Source organism: Mytilus galloprovincialis, chromosome 5 (assembly GCF_965363235.1).
Source record: "Mytilus galloprovincialis chromosome 5, xbMytGall1.hap1.1, whole genome shotgun sequence".
NCBI lineage: Eukaryota > Metazoa > Mollusca > Bivalvia > Mytilida > Mytilidae > Mytilus > Mytilus galloprovincialis.
Genome location: NC_134842.1, coordinates 5,260,926 through 5,279,494, shown reverse-complemented (window position 1 = coordinate 5,279,494; position 18,569 = coordinate 5,260,926). Strand labels below are relative to the sequence as shown.

At 33.5% G+C, this 18,569-nt stretch overlaps 1 protein-coding gene across 1 annotated transcript; it reads right to left on the bottom strand.

The window, feature by feature from the left end:
* Positions 1-428: 428 nt before the first annotated feature.
* On the bottom strand, positions 429-14,154 carry LOC143076965 (matrix metalloproteinase-19-like). The gene is made up of 12 exons (XM_076252861.1): positions 13,853-14,154; positions 11,981-12,069; positions 9,384-9,523; positions 8,241-8,316; positions 7,025-7,167; positions 5,931-6,199; positions 5,535-5,784; positions 5,101-5,288; positions 3,505-3,556; positions 2,175-2,317; positions 1,181-1,332; positions 429-616 (listed from the first exon to the last, which is right to left on the bottom strand). The coding sequence occupies exons 1-12, from the start codon at positions 13,985-13,987 to the stop codon at positions 514-516; spliced, it is 1,740 nt and encodes a 579-aa protein (XP_076108976.1). The 5' UTR covers positions 13,988-14,154; the 3' UTR covers positions 429-513.
* Positions 14,155-18,569: the final 4,415 nt, after the last annotated feature.

Here is an 18,569-nt window from a genome sequence, read left to right as displayed (position 1 = left end):
TTAAACACACGCGAAAAAAACGATATACGGGTATTTCTTGGAGATATTTTCTTGAAATTAACTTTCAATTAAGATTTTTCCAATTCGGCATATTCATCTCCCGTTATTGGTTTGATTTATAGAAAATGAGAAAGAAACATAACAGCGTAATCTACCAGAAAACAACTATATTGGAACACTATTTTCAAAGTTTGTCAGGTTAAGAAAGCATCCAACGAACATGATGGACTAAAAATATTGTGAATTCAATATATTTCCCACTCAGACTCCTAGGGATTACGAGAACAATATAACATAATTAGCCATGTAGTCAAGCCAGTAAGTTTGGCCTTAGAACTTTTTTTTATAATTTCATATTTATACTGATGAGTCTTTTATATACGAAACATGGGTATGGCGTTCAAATAATAAGCATAGTATCTTAATGATTTTTTTCGTTACTGAAATGATTTTAATGATACATTTCATCTGTAATTTCCTGTTATGTCATGGTATGACATCAATTTTGAATGGTTACTTTGGAACTGAGTTACAAAGTCCTTTGATCCAGGACGGTGCTATGTCTTTTGGATAACCTGCAATAACCCGTCGTTTTCTTGGATCCATTTTAATATATCTGAAAATGTATTTGGCTTGATTTAGTTAATGATTCATGTGACATAATTTATATTTCTATATCATTTTAAGTTGTCACATCCGTTGCTCATCGTCTTCCTATTGAACAAATTATTAAAGCAGGGGTGTTATTTGTAATCTAACTGTTCAACCTGTTTATTTCAATATTTAAGAACGAAAATACAAAGAAGGCGATATAAAACGATAGTCGAAGAATTGCAGACAACACAATTGGTCAAAAGAAAATAGATGAGCAGAAAAAAACATTCCACAAAGCACTATACAAAAACTAAACAATTAACAAAATGATCCCCGTTAAAACTCGGGCTGAACTCAGACGCTCTTGAAATGATGATTGAACATTGCCTTTGAACTTCTAAAATGTATGTAACTGACAAAATACTTTTATAGTAATTTATTGTGGATTGTGACACGTGCGCGATAACATCATTTTTTCTCTATGTTTTGGAAACAAATAACAGAATTCAGTATGATGGTTTCATTTACACAACAATACATGCGATTCTTATAAAAAATTCTCTGTAGAAAGAAATCATTTACTTACTTTGATCCTTTGAATAAATAGATATAATTGTCGTTCCATTGTATCCCAGCGTCAGATGAATTGGGTACACCTATCCAATAAGATGAAATTGGCAACTGATATCTTGGCAACACATCATCCGTATATTTATTGAATTCCCAGAAATGTGTATCCTATAAATATGTACATGTACATCCATTATTCAATATACGAACATTTATAAATGCTAAACACTATAAAAGCCAGTTTACAATCGTCGGCTAGCGTTACAGTTAAATCTAATTTAGCCATTAGAAAGAAAGATTAGAAAAAAGGATAATACCAGTTCAAAGTGGGTCAGATGTTAAAAAGTTCACGGTCAAACGAAAAATAATATACCATCACATGAAAGCAAAGACGGTTATTTAGCTCTGTACTTTAAGGTGTCCGACACAAACGTTTACTGTATATGTACGATCAACTACAAAAAAAACTTTTTGTTGAGGTCTTTGTCAGATTTATTTCTATATTTTTTGAAAATTAAGTCAGTTGTGTTGTATGTCTTTGATGTATGTTTACAAAGTTTTGGTTGTTGGATACCAAGTATTGTCACATTATCCTATTATTTATGTTTGGGTTGCTATAACGGAACTAAAAACAACTGCCATACACTTAGGATGATTAGCTAGCTAATCCACAATTTTGTTCTGAACATGCCTGTACAAGGACAGTTGTTTTCCATTCTGATTTTGTCAGGTTTTACGGACTACCCCTTTTTGAATTTAACTTGTGTTTGATATTGGTGTTAATATGTTTTTGGTTATTAAACTCAAACTAGTCTCAGTTCCCGGTAATATAACTAGCCCAGTAGCCAGTTCTTGGTACTGGCATGAAAATACGGACATTGCTTTATCGAAATATGCAGTATTAATGCTGTATCAAGCACTACTGAAAAGCCATTAATGTCAAAATGCGCATATGGTGCACTTAAATTGATGCCGTTAATATTATCATTTCTAGAAATGCATTTACTTACACCAAAAATGTAAATCTGTTCGTCTCCCCAGTGGTTTTTATATGTGAATGCAAAGTTAATATGTTGACGTGAAGGCATGTTTCTCATTTCTTTTGGGTATTGATCATCCAACTTGAAATTATTATACCTCCAAAGACGTCTTCCTATAAATATAACTTTTTTATTAACTCGTGTAAGATTGATTTATTACATAAAATCGTAAAACAAAACCCACAACATAACGACATTTCAATTTAAGAATAATGTCAACTTATTTCCTATCTCCATTAAAATTTAACTATGATTGAATAAATGTTCTTGTTCTGCAATGATTTATAAGCTTGAACCATTAAAACAGTTTCTAGGTAATAACATTCCTATCCAGTTGCTCTTTTTACGTAGCTATATCATTTCAAAACGCCTTGTGCGGAATTTAGAATTTAACTGAATGCAATATGTATATGAACAATGAAAACGTATCAAGAAAAACAAGTACACACTATACTAATATATGGCAAAAATATCTCAAACACATTTTACAATTGCCGATCGCCCACAAAACTAGAAGGACACCGGAATTTATTATAGTCTAGTATTAATACACATACTAATTAAAATGAAAATAATATCTACATATATAACCAATATTCAAACTTCCAATACGAATTGAAAAGTTTTACTCTGTCATAAACGAACCCGCCGGCCAGGAAAAAATAACAACCGAGTTAACTCAGTCGATAAGAAAACCTGTGTCCAAACCCTAGCTAATGCTCGGAAGATCGTCTCGAGAGGTGTATTACTTGATTTAATTTACTTGAATGGGCGGAGTTTAACTAGTTCGCTCATTGTAGATCAGTCCATCTATAGAAAGGTGTTTAAGAATAAACTCTATCGAACTATCAGTAACCAAGCAGAAAGTGACCTACTACAGGAAGATCTCACATAATTAGAGGATTGGGAAGATAAGTGGCAAATGAGCTTCAATGCAAAAAAATGCATTGTAATTAGAATACAACCCAAGAACCGTCCTGTAATACCAACTAATTACAAATTACACGGACACACACTGGACACCGTTGAAGCTAGTAAATACCTGGGAGTTACTATCAGCAATAATCTAACCTGGGACAGACACATCGACAACATAGTGAGAAAAGGAAACATAACACTAGGCTTCATACGACGTAACTTAAAAGATTGCACTAAACCGGTCAAAGCAGTAGCATATTCAACAATAGTAAGACCTTCAGTTGAGTATGGGACCCTACGAAACAGACTAAAATAAAAGCAATCGAACAAGTACAGAAAAAAGCAGCTAGATTTGTAAACAACAACTACACAGACCGCACACCGGGCTGTGTACCAAAAGTGGTAACATCTTTAAAATGGGAAAGCCTTGAAGACTGCAGGAAACAAAATAGGCTATGCATGCTGTTCAAAATCCAACATGATCTGATAGACATAGACAGGCACTAATATCTTACGCCAAACGATAGCCAGACCAGATGTAAAAACCGCTTCTTCCAAGAAAGGGTCACAACAGACGCCTTCGGACAATCATTCCAAGGACCATTAGAGACTGGAACCAACTGCCAACATCAGCAACATCAGCTGACACAGTTGATGGATTCAGAGCTGCCCTGAAGGCATGCTCTGCTAGAATTTAGACAGTAACATCCTGTACATAGTTTTAATTGTATATATATAGAAAACGTTTTATCCTGTAAATAGCCAAAAGAAAACTTTCTGTGTTGTCCGACATTGCGTTAGTTTTCGCGGGACCTCATACATTCAAAATTTGAATTCGGTTCCTTACCTGGAAAAAGTAGAAGAAGAAACTCATCAATGAAGTGTCCAGTTGTGGTCATTGATTCGGTTAAAATATGTAAACACTATGTGCGTATTTGGAATACAAATAATGAGACACATAAAAAAGATTTAGTATGATTGCCAATGAGACAACTATCCACAAAAGACCAAAAATAACACAGACATAAACAAATATAGGTCACCGTACGGCCTTCAACAATGAGCAAAGCCCATACCGCATAGTCAGCTATAAAAGGCCCCGATAAGACAATGTAAAACAATTCAAACGAGAATACTAACGGCCTTATTTATGTAAAAAAAAAAATGAACGAAAACAAATATGTAACACATAAACAAACGACAACCACTGAATTATAGGCTCCTGACTTGGGACAGGCACATAAATAAATAATGTGGCGGGGTTAAACATTTTAGCGGGATCCCAACCATCCCCCTAACCTGGGGCAGTGGTATAACAGTACAACATAAGAACGAACTATAAAAATCAGTTGAAAAAGGCTTAACTCATCAGATGGACAAAAATACAAGTGGACGTGGCATGTTCTTGAAAAGCGCAGATTAAAACATGTAAAAATTGTCACAAATATGAAAGTAAAACCATAACGACATCAGCTGCAAATTCTGCATATGTCGTTATTGTATAATGTTTTGATGACACTAATAGGTGATTAAAAATCAGTAATAATTATAACGGCAATCATCCTTATCACACACATCTTCGAATAGACTGTCCTTGTGCAAATTGAAACGTAAGCTCCGCCCGCTCAGTTGAAACCACATTGGTAATATGGGAGATACAATCGACAGCACTGAAAATTGGAATATGTTAACATAAACAAAATACAACAAAAATGTATACTTGTAATATATATATCTATATAGTACAAAATAAAAAAACGCAAACAGTAATTAGATTATATTAGAACTTGACCAGTTCAAATCTGGCGAAAGAATGGTCTTATTGGGAAATTAACCCGCGAAAAATGACCACTCACGTGATACTAGTTAATACCATTGTATCACGTGTCCATACATGTATATATGAAAGAACCGTTAGTACAATAATTTTCCTCTGTATTTCGAAACGCGGAAAATATTAAACTACGATATAGCATACGAACATATTTATCTCAATTTTACATTTAATTATGTAGACATGATTCAGAGCATGAAAAGCAGCTGAAGGATTTTGTGGTGCTTTAGGAAATACATCATACGATTTCTTAGGATATCCTGGCGCCATTCCAGCGTTGCCTAGTTTATAAACTTCCATGTTTCTAAAGGCATAAGTATTACCATCAGGACCTGAAAAGTGAAATATATTACAGCAAATTGTATATTTACTTACATCGTTTATATCTCCTTTTTTTTAATGCAAACAAACGAATAAAATTAGTATAAAATCCCTCTTTTACTATTGCATTTTGTTTTATTCCTGTGCTTTAAGTAGCGCCCAACTGATATTCGTTTTTACCATAATCACAGTAAAGTGTTCTTAATCATGATGCATATAATATAACAAAAGTGGGGAAAAAACATTATTAAACAAACCTAATGTAATCGCATCAAACGTAAGATTACAAGTTCCACCAGGTAAATTGGGTTTGGTAGTGGTGTCAGGGAATTTAGAGAATCTTTGTGTTGTTCTTCTTCTTGTGACTGCTCGGTTTGTTGTTGTACTTTGTGTTGTACGTCTCCGTTGGCCTGACTGTTGGAACTGTCCTCGATGGCGTGGATGTTTCTGGGGGTGACCCTGAAAAGAATTATATTTTTTAATAGAAAAAAAGGAAATAAAAACATCCTACACAAGTATACATTTTCTGTAAATTTAATAGCATGCAATTCATGTTTGAGTGCACATTCTGTCATATCAGATCATTAAAAGGGTTGATTGTATCGTAACGGTTGTTTTCACGACTTGTTAATGGAGAAAAGATTATTCTAAACATAAAAACGTAATAAAGTATCACCGTATAACGACTGTATCATGTCGTCGTAGTGAAGTTTCCATCCCTTACTCTGAAATCTATAAGCTGGGTACATCAAGGAATCTTTATTCTTGGAATGCCCAAGACCTAAGGCATGGCCGAACTCGTGAGCAGCGACTACCTCAAGATCTATACCGTCATTGGCATTGCCCCTAAAGACCCACTTTTCATCCTCGTCGAAATGTGTACCACCATCCGTTGGATAGAATGCATGCGCTAAGACTCTTCCTGAAATAGTAAGTTAATAATAGTTTAGTATTAGATTTAAATAAGATTGAATCAATGTTGTTTGTTCATCGTCCAGCGGCAAATAGTCCATATATGGTCAGACCCAGTAAATAAAATCATACGTATCATAACAAAAAACTGTCTTATTCGAGCGGTATAAACTTATGGAGATGTGTATAAGTTTTAACATCATTAAAACTAGAAAGCATTTATTCAAAGTCTTACATAAATTCATTAAACAATAATGTTGTTTTGGTTTTTTTATTTCTTTTTCGCTACGGCTGTGTTAGTCTGACGTCTTATGAGCTAGAAATACCTTTGGTCTTTTCCGCCTCTCTTGGTCAAGTGGCATCTTTCAAAAAGTCACGTGAATTGCGGGAAAATGTAATAAAAAATAGGAAATTCAGGAGGGGAGGGATGAAGAGACATTGCTGTCAACAAGGGATAAAATTCAATCCCTCACACAAGTATCTGTAAACATTATGTTAATTCAAACTTTTATCAAATGAATTAAACTTTTTCAAAGGAACATTAACTGAAATGGCAATAATAAATTTATTTAGTGGCTCACCCTGGGTAACACTGAAGCAACGAAAGAGGGTCGCAGTGTGTGGGCCAGACATTGATAAACAACATAAGTTCCCTTAACATAAATTCCACATTTGTTCAATTGACGTTTTTATATGTTACCGATTACTGTAGGTATATATATATATGTAGCATTATTCAAAAGGTTATTGGGTGCAAACATGAATTCTTATTTTGGTTTTTTTACTTTTGAATTTTGTTATGTCTTATTTATCTTTGTGTCATAACCATACATACCAGGACCATCAAACCTATTTCCAACGCCGTCACCATGGTTACCTCTTGCAAAATATATTTCTATATCTGGATCTCCGTTTGTATATTTAAATTTTAATGGCGTCACATCCGACCATTTCTTAAATGAATTCTCAAAGGCAAATCTACATTAATGAATGATAGAAAGGAAAATTAGGCGTTACCTATCCATGAAACTGTTTTATACACCGCGTAATAGTAAATTTCCTAATTGCCTTCTTCTGACTTATATGCTGGCTATTGAATCATATTTAGTTACCTCTCATATGATCGGTTATAGTATATATATATATACAGACACCTTAATTGATATACAAAGATTATTAAGAACATATGGTAATCTCTGGATGACTCTCTTGTTCAGACAGTAAACCACATATTAGAGTAGGGCTTCCGTTTGACTGATCGGGATGCTTAAAGTCGATGCGTCATTTAAGAAAAGTGTCACACTCTTTGCACTTAACAATGCTTAAGTTAACCTTGCAACAACTATCTGAGGGTCTGTAGGTAGCCTGTTGCAAGGCTAAATTTTTACCTCAATCCAACATTCGACGCTTATTTCAAATGGCAGTCCAAATTGCCCCGACCTTCATCCCGGTTTATAGCCTACCTTGCACAACCATCCAGTTGTGTTTTTGCATGTTCTCGTTCTGGGTATTCTTGAACTGATTGCCACTGGACGTTTAGTCAGCAATAATCAATCAAACAGGTTTGAAGGTATATATATTGAATGATTACTATCACTAATGGTTAACTTTAAAATAGAAAATTTATACCGACATAAATATCACCGAAAACAAAAAGTGTTAAATCTTTCTATGTCCATTTTGGCAACAAAGCCACCGTTTAATTACATGCAATCTTTTGCTTCTAAACTGTAAACTGTAACTCTAAACATGTCTGGTGATGTCTCTTCAAACATTACAATATCATCAGTGAATATCGCATATGGATGAAACAATATTTGGGATTGATTGTCGGCCATGTTGACACATTTACTGTGTCGACCCTTGTCTAGAGTTGAAGACTGCAAGCTTGTCAATCGCCGTCATATTGATCATGATAGCTATCTACATTCACCATTCATATGTTTAACACGCTAGTTTTTTAGTAAACGTCGACGGCAAATTAAACTGACTTTTATATCACAAATTCGTTTTTCTAAAGAGAAATACGTATATCAAGAAGCATATTTTACCTTTGTGTTGAGGCCGGAAGCTTTCTAGAATATCTCTTAGTTTTCCAAGAAATGATGTTTTTATTCCACTTATAACCTAAAATTGATCAACATAATAATAACTACAGAACGTATGTAAAAAGTCTTACAGAAATATATCTGAAAAAGATGTAAAATGTTTTTGTTTTTTTTCAATTACTAGAGATTTTATATTTGTAGCAATCATTGTAAGATAGTTTTTTTTCCACCTGTTGTCAACAAGACGACGATGAGCATGGGGTATTGACTATAATACTGTCAATTTGTTCCAAGCTTGTAGCCAGTAAAAAAAATAATTAAAAAAAGTTTTTTTCCGGGAAAGTAAGGCTTTTATTACCATTAACATCTGCCCCAAATATAGACATATGACTGTTCTAAAAGTATGGAGTTAATTATTAATCAAACCACTGAGCCAATCTGCGATACATTTTTGATTATTTATGTTAATCTGTGTCAATGACACTTATTTCTAATTCAGCAAACATCCTGCAATCTGATTGGTTAATTACTCTGGTGTAAATAACACTCCACCCTTGTTCACCCGGGGATAAATAAAATGTTGCCAAAAATTCCCAAAAAATAAAAAAAAATGCCAAATTAAGAAAATAACAAAAAAAAATGCATAAAAAAAAAAATTGGAGGCATAATATGAAAAAAAAATTAAAAATTTAAGAATTTGAAAATAATTATCACTTTCCACAAAATTAAAAATAAATAAATAAAAAAACAACAAATTTCCAAATTTCCCAGAAATAAAGAAAAAAAACATATTTGACAATGCACAGCAACATCGGTGTTGGAAAAGTGTTGCACAGGAAATTCTTCATCAACATTTTTCAATTTTACATCCCGGTTTAAGAATGAGTAAAGGAACGCTTCATAAGAAATAAATTCGTTATCTCGGTGTAATCAGGGGTGTACGGAATTTTACACCGGTGTTAAAAATACATACACCCTTCAACTGCTTCTCAGGGTGTATGAATTTACCACACCTGTGTAAAATTATGTACACCCCTGATTACACCAAGATAACTAATAATATTACGTTAGGCACGGTGTATATTCGGAACGCCTGCTTTCAGATTCAATCGCCGGTAACGCTTGCTTTCATTTGCTTAAATTTACCTGGGGCTGTAAATGGTGCAGGTCCATTTGGAGATCCTTTGCCCATATCTGGAACTCCACAACGAGGTCGTTTCATCTGGACAATAGTATTTTTATCCATTATTCCCGAAACTGTCAAACCGTAGTATTCTTGAAATAACCTACAATGTCGTAAAGTATTCAAATATAACAAGTAAAAGAATCAAAGATATAGAACAACCGACAGTATCGTAAAGGATTCAGATACAACAAGTAAAAATGTACAAAAACATATACGGAAGCCCATTTAGAACCTTTCAAAAATATATATTTGAATTCGAATCACGAATTTAAACCGTTATCACGAATTGAAGAATTCGTTATAACAGATTAAATTCGTGATAACAAATGTCCGGAATTAGTAATAATAGTTTTTTTTGTAATTCGTAATTACAAATTAAATTTGTTATCACACTTTTTTTGTAATTCGAGATAACGGATTGAAATTGAAACCGGAATAACGAATTTTATAAATCGTGATAACGAATTGTATTAATCGTTATAACGGATTGTATTCGTTATCAAGAATTTATGGAATCAGTTATAACAGTTTTTTTAATTCGTTCTAACGGATTAAATTCGTACGACTATTTTTGTTTGTAATGCATGATAACGGATTAAAAACGTGATAACGAATTTTAGAATTCGTCATTATGGATTAAATTTGTTGTCACGAATTTGTGTAATTTGTTATCACTCATTTTTTTGTTGTAATTCGTGATTACTGATTAAAGTCGTTATCACAGATTATTGTAATTCGGGATAACGGTTCTAAAACCGTTGTAACAAATAGTATAATTCGTGATAACGGATTAAATTCGTTATAATTATTTCTACGAATTCGTGATAACAAACTTAATCTGTTATCACTATTTATAAAATTTATTATTGTGATTTAAATCCGTTATCACGAATTACCAAAAATAAATGTGATAACTATTTTTACGAATTCGTGATATCAAATTCTACAATTCGTGACAACGATTTTAATTCGCGATATATATCTTTGGGAGGTCCTAAATGGGCTTCCGTACAAACCATTCCTCTTTTGGGGAGATATATAATATTCATATATATTTTGCTTTGTTTACCTATTGGTTCCCAGATATGATCTCTATGTTTTATCTCATAGAGACACAACTTGTATATTTTACAAGTATGAATACACATGGATAGCGGACAAATTGAATTCTGAGGAAGACCCAAAGTGAAGGGAGGGGTAGTACAGATATTTAGTATAAGTTTAAACTCTTAGAAGCTACAGGCATGTAAATGTTGAAAATATGCCGGACAGTCCTATGTTTTGACCTTATAGCAAAAATAGTCGTACATATGAACTTTCATTGTAGGATATAATTTGTTACGAAACTTCATAGTAAAAATGGCAGTTTTATCCGTAAAAAAGAACTTCATATGGAAAATTGCATTGTCTATATTAAAAGAAGTGCAACCTAAAGGATTCAATACAACAAAAAAGTAAAAGATACAAAGAGATAGTGATGTTTCTTTTAAAAACAAATGTAGCGATGTAGTATATTTTTTAAACTTTAATTTCTTTTTAACGGGGATACACTGCGATGTATGCTCTTTTCGAATATTGTATTTACCGCTATGTTAGAGCATACGTGAAAAATCATCTTAAAGACAAACATATTTTGCAATTTGTTTACATGAAAGTCAGATTGCTTTCTTATTCATAAAAAAGGATACCAAGGGGACATCCAAAACTCATAAGTATAAGATCAATTGACAACGCCCTGACAAAAAACGAAAGTCGACTAAAAAACTTTACAGGTCAATAAAATACTATAAAGATGAACTGTTGACACAGAGATATGTCTCGCCTGTCTGCATAAAATTCAGAAAAAGACAATCTGATGGACAGCAACATTGCTTATTAATTCAAAGTCGCTTGACCATGATAAAGGGAGGCAGGGCCTCGAAATAGTCGTCAAACTGATATGTAGTGATAGAAATGCAACTTTATAGAAAATATCACTGATATATCACAAGTAGTTCCTATCAAACTGATTTAAGCAGAAAACTTATTAATAACATTGAAAATTGCTAATTAATTCAAAGTCGCTGGACCATGACTTTGGGGACAAGGCCTCGAAATAGTGGTCAAATTGATATGTACTGATAGAAATGCAACTTTATAGAAAATATTATTGATCTATCACAAGTAGAAAACTTAACAATTGTTCCTACACGCCGTCGTCGCCGCCGCCGGAAAAGCAATACTTATGTCTCGCCTTCCGCGACTTTTGTCACGGGTGAGACAAAAACTAAAGACTGAGCAACAAATACCCCAACATAAGCTGGGATTGAACCTATCATGCTCCATCAGAGGCACCAGTTATGTTGAGCGTCGCAAAATACACATTCATAAATAAGTCCCATTCGGTGATCTCATAATCGAGGAAAAGATGATGGGAATTATAGTGTTTACGACAATTGAGGAAAAGATGATGGGATACGGACAAGTGAAAACAAAGAATAACAAATAAGTATAATAACTTAAAGCTTAACTAATATAAACAAAGAAATACATAAAAATTGTAGAAAACTGCATGTACCTTACAGCCCTCTCTCTACTTTCAGCACTGTGAGAAATATTTTCTCCTGATGTTGGCAATTCCATATATCCAAAATGCTCTAGAAAGTTCTTAAATTCAAAAATAATAAATTATTTGTTAAAAACTGTTCATGTTATTTATGAAAATAAAAATTACACTTAATTGCGTTCGTTCGATGCGCTTTTCTAGATTGAACTTCATCCTGAACGCTGAAACCCAAAATTGAAAGCCAATGGTGTAAAATACTTGAATGCTTTATGCTCAATATGACCAAAGATGATACAAAAAGGCAATCTAATTCTATCTTAGGTCAACTTTGCCTCAGGGAGTTGAAAACATATTTTCTTAAGAATTTTTCAGAAATGATCTTTGCATAAGTACTGGTCATTAAAAACTAGAAAATACAGTCTACTTGTTTCATGCAGAAGTAATATTACTATCTATATTTTTCGGTCGCATATTTTTGTTAATGAATTTGATTTATTGTTACAAATTGGCTAGCACAACATGTATGAGCAAAGGTATACACTCAGCATTGCATATTTACAGGAAGGAAAAAACAAAAACGTAAAATGAAATGGTATGTTATATAAGGCTAAACATAAATAACAAAAGAGGGAATCCTATTTCTTTCTTGGATATATATTTGTGGTGTTCAAATCAAATTTGATAAAACAACAAAACACAGAAACATAAAAACAACCTTCATTATTTAGTCTGTAATGGGTAAAGCTAGATGTTTTGGTTACTTTGAAGATTGGTTTTGATTTATCGTAAAAAAACATGTTAATCAAAAAAGCAATGAAAAGTCTTCCCATGTCCTAGTATAACGACGTCCATCTTTTGTTGTAAATATGTATCTTGGTATATCTTGAATGAAGAAATATCGTCACTTGGACTTCGCCCAACCGTCGACAAAAAACATTTTGTTCCTGTCCCAAGTGATTGACTGATTGGTGTTTAACGTCACTTTCAGCACTATTGTGTATATTTTGGTGGTCAATGTTATTGGTGGAGGAAGCCGGAGTACCCGGAGAGAATGAACTTCAGCAGTAAAACAGACCTCCCCCCGCCCCCTCCCCCCCCCCCCCCACCCCCATTGTTTTTCGGTGGTTGCTTTGTTCATAAATCAGTCCGTTGGTTTTCTCATTAGAATTCTTTTACATTGTCGGGGTCTTTTATAGCTTGCTATGCCGTATTCAGTATTGGTTTTGATTACTGTTGAAATCCGTACGTGAGCTTAAGTTGCTAACATTTACGGCATTTGGTGTCGGTATATAGTTGTCTCCTTAGCAATCGTACCACTTCTCCTTATTTTATAAAGATTGACGTCCGTTTGGCTGTGTGGGTTGTATATCTACACAGTCACGCTCAGTCTGAATAGAAACTTTGAAGCCGATGTCCCGTGAAGGAAGACTGCCAGACTGATTGCATGCTAATGAACCTTTGTAACAACTCATTGGTAGATCTGTAGATGATCTGTTCCTGTCCTTATTCAACATAATTTTTTTTCAAGTAGTATAAAATTGAGAATGGAAATGGGGAATGTGTCAGAGACAACAACCCGACTAAAGAGCAGATAACAGCCAAAGGCCACCAATGGAGTTTGGGTCTTCAATACAGTGAGAAAATCCCGCACCCGGAGGCGTGCTTCAGTAGTATGCATTTCTAGTCTTTCATCCCGGTCGACCCAATTTACAGATCTGCTTGTGGTATTTTTGTTATCTCACACTGAATACGCGTGAAATATTTGCCGCTGGGCAATAAGCTTAAGCAAACAACAATCTATCTATATACTGCAGTAATTCATGAGAATGTAATTTGATGTTCAGTCTTTCGAAATATTGGTTTTTAAAGAATATAAACACTTACATCAGCACTGAAGTTAAAATGTCCGAGGAATGCGTCGATGCCATTTGTATCATTTTCAATACCATTCACTAGAAGTGTCGATGGTATATATCCATTCATTAAACAGATACACAATATTGTAATGTGAGATTGCATTGCTACTTCTATTCAAAATGTATTTTTTTTTTTATTGTTTGAACATTGCTTATTTATACAAATCAGGCTTCCGGCTAAAAGATTAATGAAATCATCTGTTTTGAGTGTATGACTGATTGTATACATTGTAGTCATCATATATCCTTTTGTTCAAGTACAACGAACGGGGGAGACTTTTTAAAAAGGAATGTTATTTCGGATTTCCTGTCAGATCATAATGACAGTGTTATAATGTGTCGATTTATTGAATCAAGCTACGTGAAGAAATGTATGTCCCGTACTCTAAAACACTTATTGAAGTACGCGTGGATACATTTAGCTATAAACATGATAATCAGTCCGTACCAAGGGCGAATCAGTTTGTTGGTCGTATAGCTCTTCAACTGTTTCGGTTCTTGTACATCCTTGGCTCTCAAATATTTGGCATTGACCGTTCCTGATGAAGGTAAATAGACGCAACGTCAGATATTGCTACCATTTAGTGTAACAGAAAAATGACGTTAAATTGGAAACGCGCTTTATCTAATTCTTTTCTGCTTTCCTTTTTGGGTAAATGTAAAGTATAACACACAAGTATAAATGCCATGAGAATCCAATCCAATATGATTTTATAATTAACATAGGATATTCATTTTACTGCTAGTAATTATGTGTTTTTGGAGGAATATTGCTGCATTATATATTCAAACCGAGTATGATTTTATTCAAGCAGTGACATACAATAGCTTATACTTATGATACTGAAGTTTTCTTACTTTTTGATCGTCTTATAGATGTGCATTTTTGTAATGTGTGCATCATTTCGTTTTGTTGAAAGCAGGACATTTATATTTAGTGAAGGAAGGAACACGCGAATGCAGTTCATGCCGTCCCTATCATATTACGCTTGTGGCGACGTCAAATTATGATAACGGACAAACTTGCAAGACATTTTCATTAATCCGTATTTTAATATTTTTTATAGATAACCCTGTAATCTTAAGGCTATTTGGTGTACCAACTTCAACTTCAAATTAAGTACTTTTTATTGGTATAGTTATCAAAGCCGAAAAATAATCTTCTCGAAATCAAATCTCTGTTTTTTTGGCCGTGAAAGTTTTGTGAAGGCATGAAAGTTTAACTCGGACATTTCCGCAAGACATTGTAAATCTATTGTTTTGAATTGAATATGTAGCTCAATCTATTTTTCAATTCGAATTTTGGGAGCTAACACTTAGTACAAAACGATGGTGCTTACAATTTAATGATTTATCTCTCAAAATTTTATTTTAGAACTGAAATGTTTCAAGTTTCCAAATTAAATTTCCGATGGGACATTTCCGTACATCATATTCTTTTGAAAATATGCATGCAAATTTTAAATGGAGACAGCCATGTTAACCAATACTGAAATATATCACGTCATACAATGTTCATGCAAAATTTCGAAGAGTTGCGTGAACATTTCACGAATTGTTCGAGTTTTATGTTTCGAGTTTGTTACATGGGACAACGCTAAGTAAACGTTTTTCGGATAATCTGTGTCTTCCTAAGCCTATGAATATTATATTTTCATTCTTTCTCTATCATAATGTGAAAATTTAAGAATCAATCTTTATTTTCATGTGTAATTTGAAATATTTATTTCAGCATTTCTATAAAAAAAATTCCCGTCAAATATTTACTTAAAACGCTATTTTTCGTGGTAGTAGCAATTTCTAGCGTTTCGTCATTTGTTTTCATTTTTTACATGATTGAATCCTGTTCCATGCGATGTTGACTACTGCACTTATAGTCATGTAATAACATGATGAGAGAGAGAAAAGCATAAATTATTGCGAGCGACGTATTCTATAATTAGTATTAAGTTTACATGCTAACTAGAGAATATTATATATATATATATATATGCAAAATGCAATTAAGTAGGTTATAAAAATAGTGAAATAAGGGTAATTTACCACCATAAAATATAGCAATATAGAACTAGTCAAGAATACAAACATTAAGTTTAAAAGGTATATATTCAAATAAATTTCATAAAAAAAGAAACAAAAAAAGACACCAGACTGAAATGTTCTATACGTATTTTTGTAGGGAAATAGAAGTCAATGACACATTAAGAAGGAATGGATTAGTTTAAACGAGGACAAAACAATTACTTACTAAAACGTATTCGCCTTTTATGCTTAAAATGATCTTGGAAAAGACTTACTGATTTGAAAATAATGACTATTTTCCTGTTTTGACTAGTTAAGTTACAATGATCTCGGATAAAATAAAAATTTGACCTTCCTGCCATAAGTAGTTGACAAATACATTGCGTCTTATTTATTACCCCAATAACGGCTTTATTTATACATCCCAATCAGCTCCCCCGCCCCAAAAAATGGAACAACAACAACAGAAACATTATTCTTTCCCTTTCTTATCAGTACAACAATGCACGTCTTTGGGACAGCTGAAATGTTAGTTTACAAAATTATATGTACAAAGATTACTCCCTTGAGCCCTCTTATTCGTAGGAGGTCCAGGATTGCTCTGACGTCTGTCTTGCTAGGGATAAGGACAGTCCTAAATTAGACCGTCAGACGTCAGATCAACTCGAGTTAGTTCAGTGGGTACAAATGTCATATAAGAAAACAGGAAGTGATTTAGACGTTTATTATACTCCTGAGTAAATATATAATCAAGAATATGATTATCCTGACGTAAAGGTCAAGTATTTTTTTCGTAAAATGTCAATTTCTGATTTCTATTAAAAATTCAATGGTTTCTTTAACAGAAAATACTTTTTCCATCCAAATATGCTCTCAGAAATTCCAGTTGCACTTGCTACAGGTGAAAGAACCTTAATCACAACTCATAAATGTGAATGTCCGTCATTTCAGTCAGTCATAGATTGTGTATATAGGGAAAACGGTAGTGTTACATTTTCCCAGCATTAGGTTGGCCTTTTGTGTATCCAAGACAGGTGAAGGAAGTCAACTTAGGAGCGCTGTGATTGGATGTAAGGGTACAATATATTTTTTTATTTATCTATGAATATCTGCAGTGTGTAAATTTACAATATAAATTTTAAAACCTATTGAAATATTTTCTAGAGAATTATTCGAAAAGGCTTCCAAAATTTCATAAATTTAATGCAAAATGACGGTGGGCATGGATAACATAAACAAGCTCCGTTGGAAATTGGTCATGATACTATTTGGCTTCAAGTTTTAGAATACAGTAATAAAGTACTAACACCACTCATAACTGTTTTATCCAGGTTTTTATTATAAAAACTGGTAAATTTAGAAAATGTTAGTATTGTCGCCTATGGCAGAATAAATAGTACCGTTTTCCCTGAACAGCCCGTCATTCATAGATTGTTCATGTATAGCCCGTCATTTCAGCCAATCACATATAGTCGCTGTCGTTTCAACCATTCCGGCTAACATACATGCATCATTCATGTGTTACCTGTCGTTTCACCAAGTCAAAGATCGTACATGTTTTGCCCCTCGTTTAAGTTAGTACAAAGTGAAATAAAAAGCAAACTCAAAATGGAAAGTCCCTTATCAAATGGCAATATCAAAAACTCAAACACATTAAACGAATGGAAAACAACTGTCATATTTCTGACTTGGTACAAGCATTTCCTTATGTAGAAAATGGTGGATTAAACCTGGTTTTATACTAGCTAAACCTATCACTTGTATGACAGTCGCATAGAATTCCATTATATTGACAAAAATGTGCGAACAAAACAAACAGAGGAGCCTGTTGTTCAGTGGTTGTCGCTTGTTGGTTTGGTTCATAAGTGTTTCTCGTTTCTCGTTTTTTATATAGATTAGACCGGTGTTTTTCATGTTTAAATTGTTTTATACTAGTTATTTTGGGGGCTTTGTAGCGTGCTGTTCGGTGTGAGCCAAGGCTCCGTGTTGAAGGCCGTACTTTGACCTATAATTGTTAACATTTTATACATTGTGACTTGGATGGAGAGTTGTCTCATCGGCACTCATACCACATCTTCTTATTTATATATAATAGGTAAAAATGTCACAAATTGGGGTACAGCAGTCAACGTTGTATTATAATCTTAATCACTTTAAAAACAAAGAAGTATGTCAAAAAAGAAAAACAAAATGGTATATAGGCAAAGCACATAAGCAAAAATGAAAGACAAGAATACAAAAAATGACCATAGCACAACAACAGAATGGCGGTATGTATACATACCCAGCCACGTCAAAATGCTAATACCAAAAATGGACTAAACAGTAAAGGTTAATAATATACAAAGACAAATAAAAGAACACTATACCACGTAATTAAGATGATAAACAACGTCAGTACCTAGAATCTATACTTCAAGACCATCATGTATTATTTGTGAAGTTTATACTGAATATTTATCAACAAGGTTTTGGTATCTTCCGGTGAACTGTACGAGACGGTCTTTGACATAACCCTGGTTCATCAACTTTCTGCTCAGACGCTGGTGACGTTTTATTAAGTATGAGTAGCGTAGCAGCCTCAAGCTCTTGAATACCGAATGAGTTGGGAAACATATATCCCATATGAAGGTGAATCTGGTATATTGCTGCTAAGGTGGGGG

Bases quoted from the DNA above. Each gene is read 5' to 3' on its own strand.
- LOC143076965 (XM_076252861.1), bottom strand. From the start codon at position 13,987: ATGCAATCTCACATTACAATATTGTGTATCTGTTTAATGAATGGATAT. The intron at 12,070-13,852 runs GTAAGTGTTTAT...TTTGAATTTAAG, and splicing joins ATTTTAACTTCAGTGCTGAT to AACTTTCTAGAGCATTTTGG. The intron at 2,318-3,504 runs GTGTGCGGTCTG...TTATATTTATAG, and splicing joins CACTTTTGGTACACAGCCCG to GAAGACGTCTTTGGAGGTAT.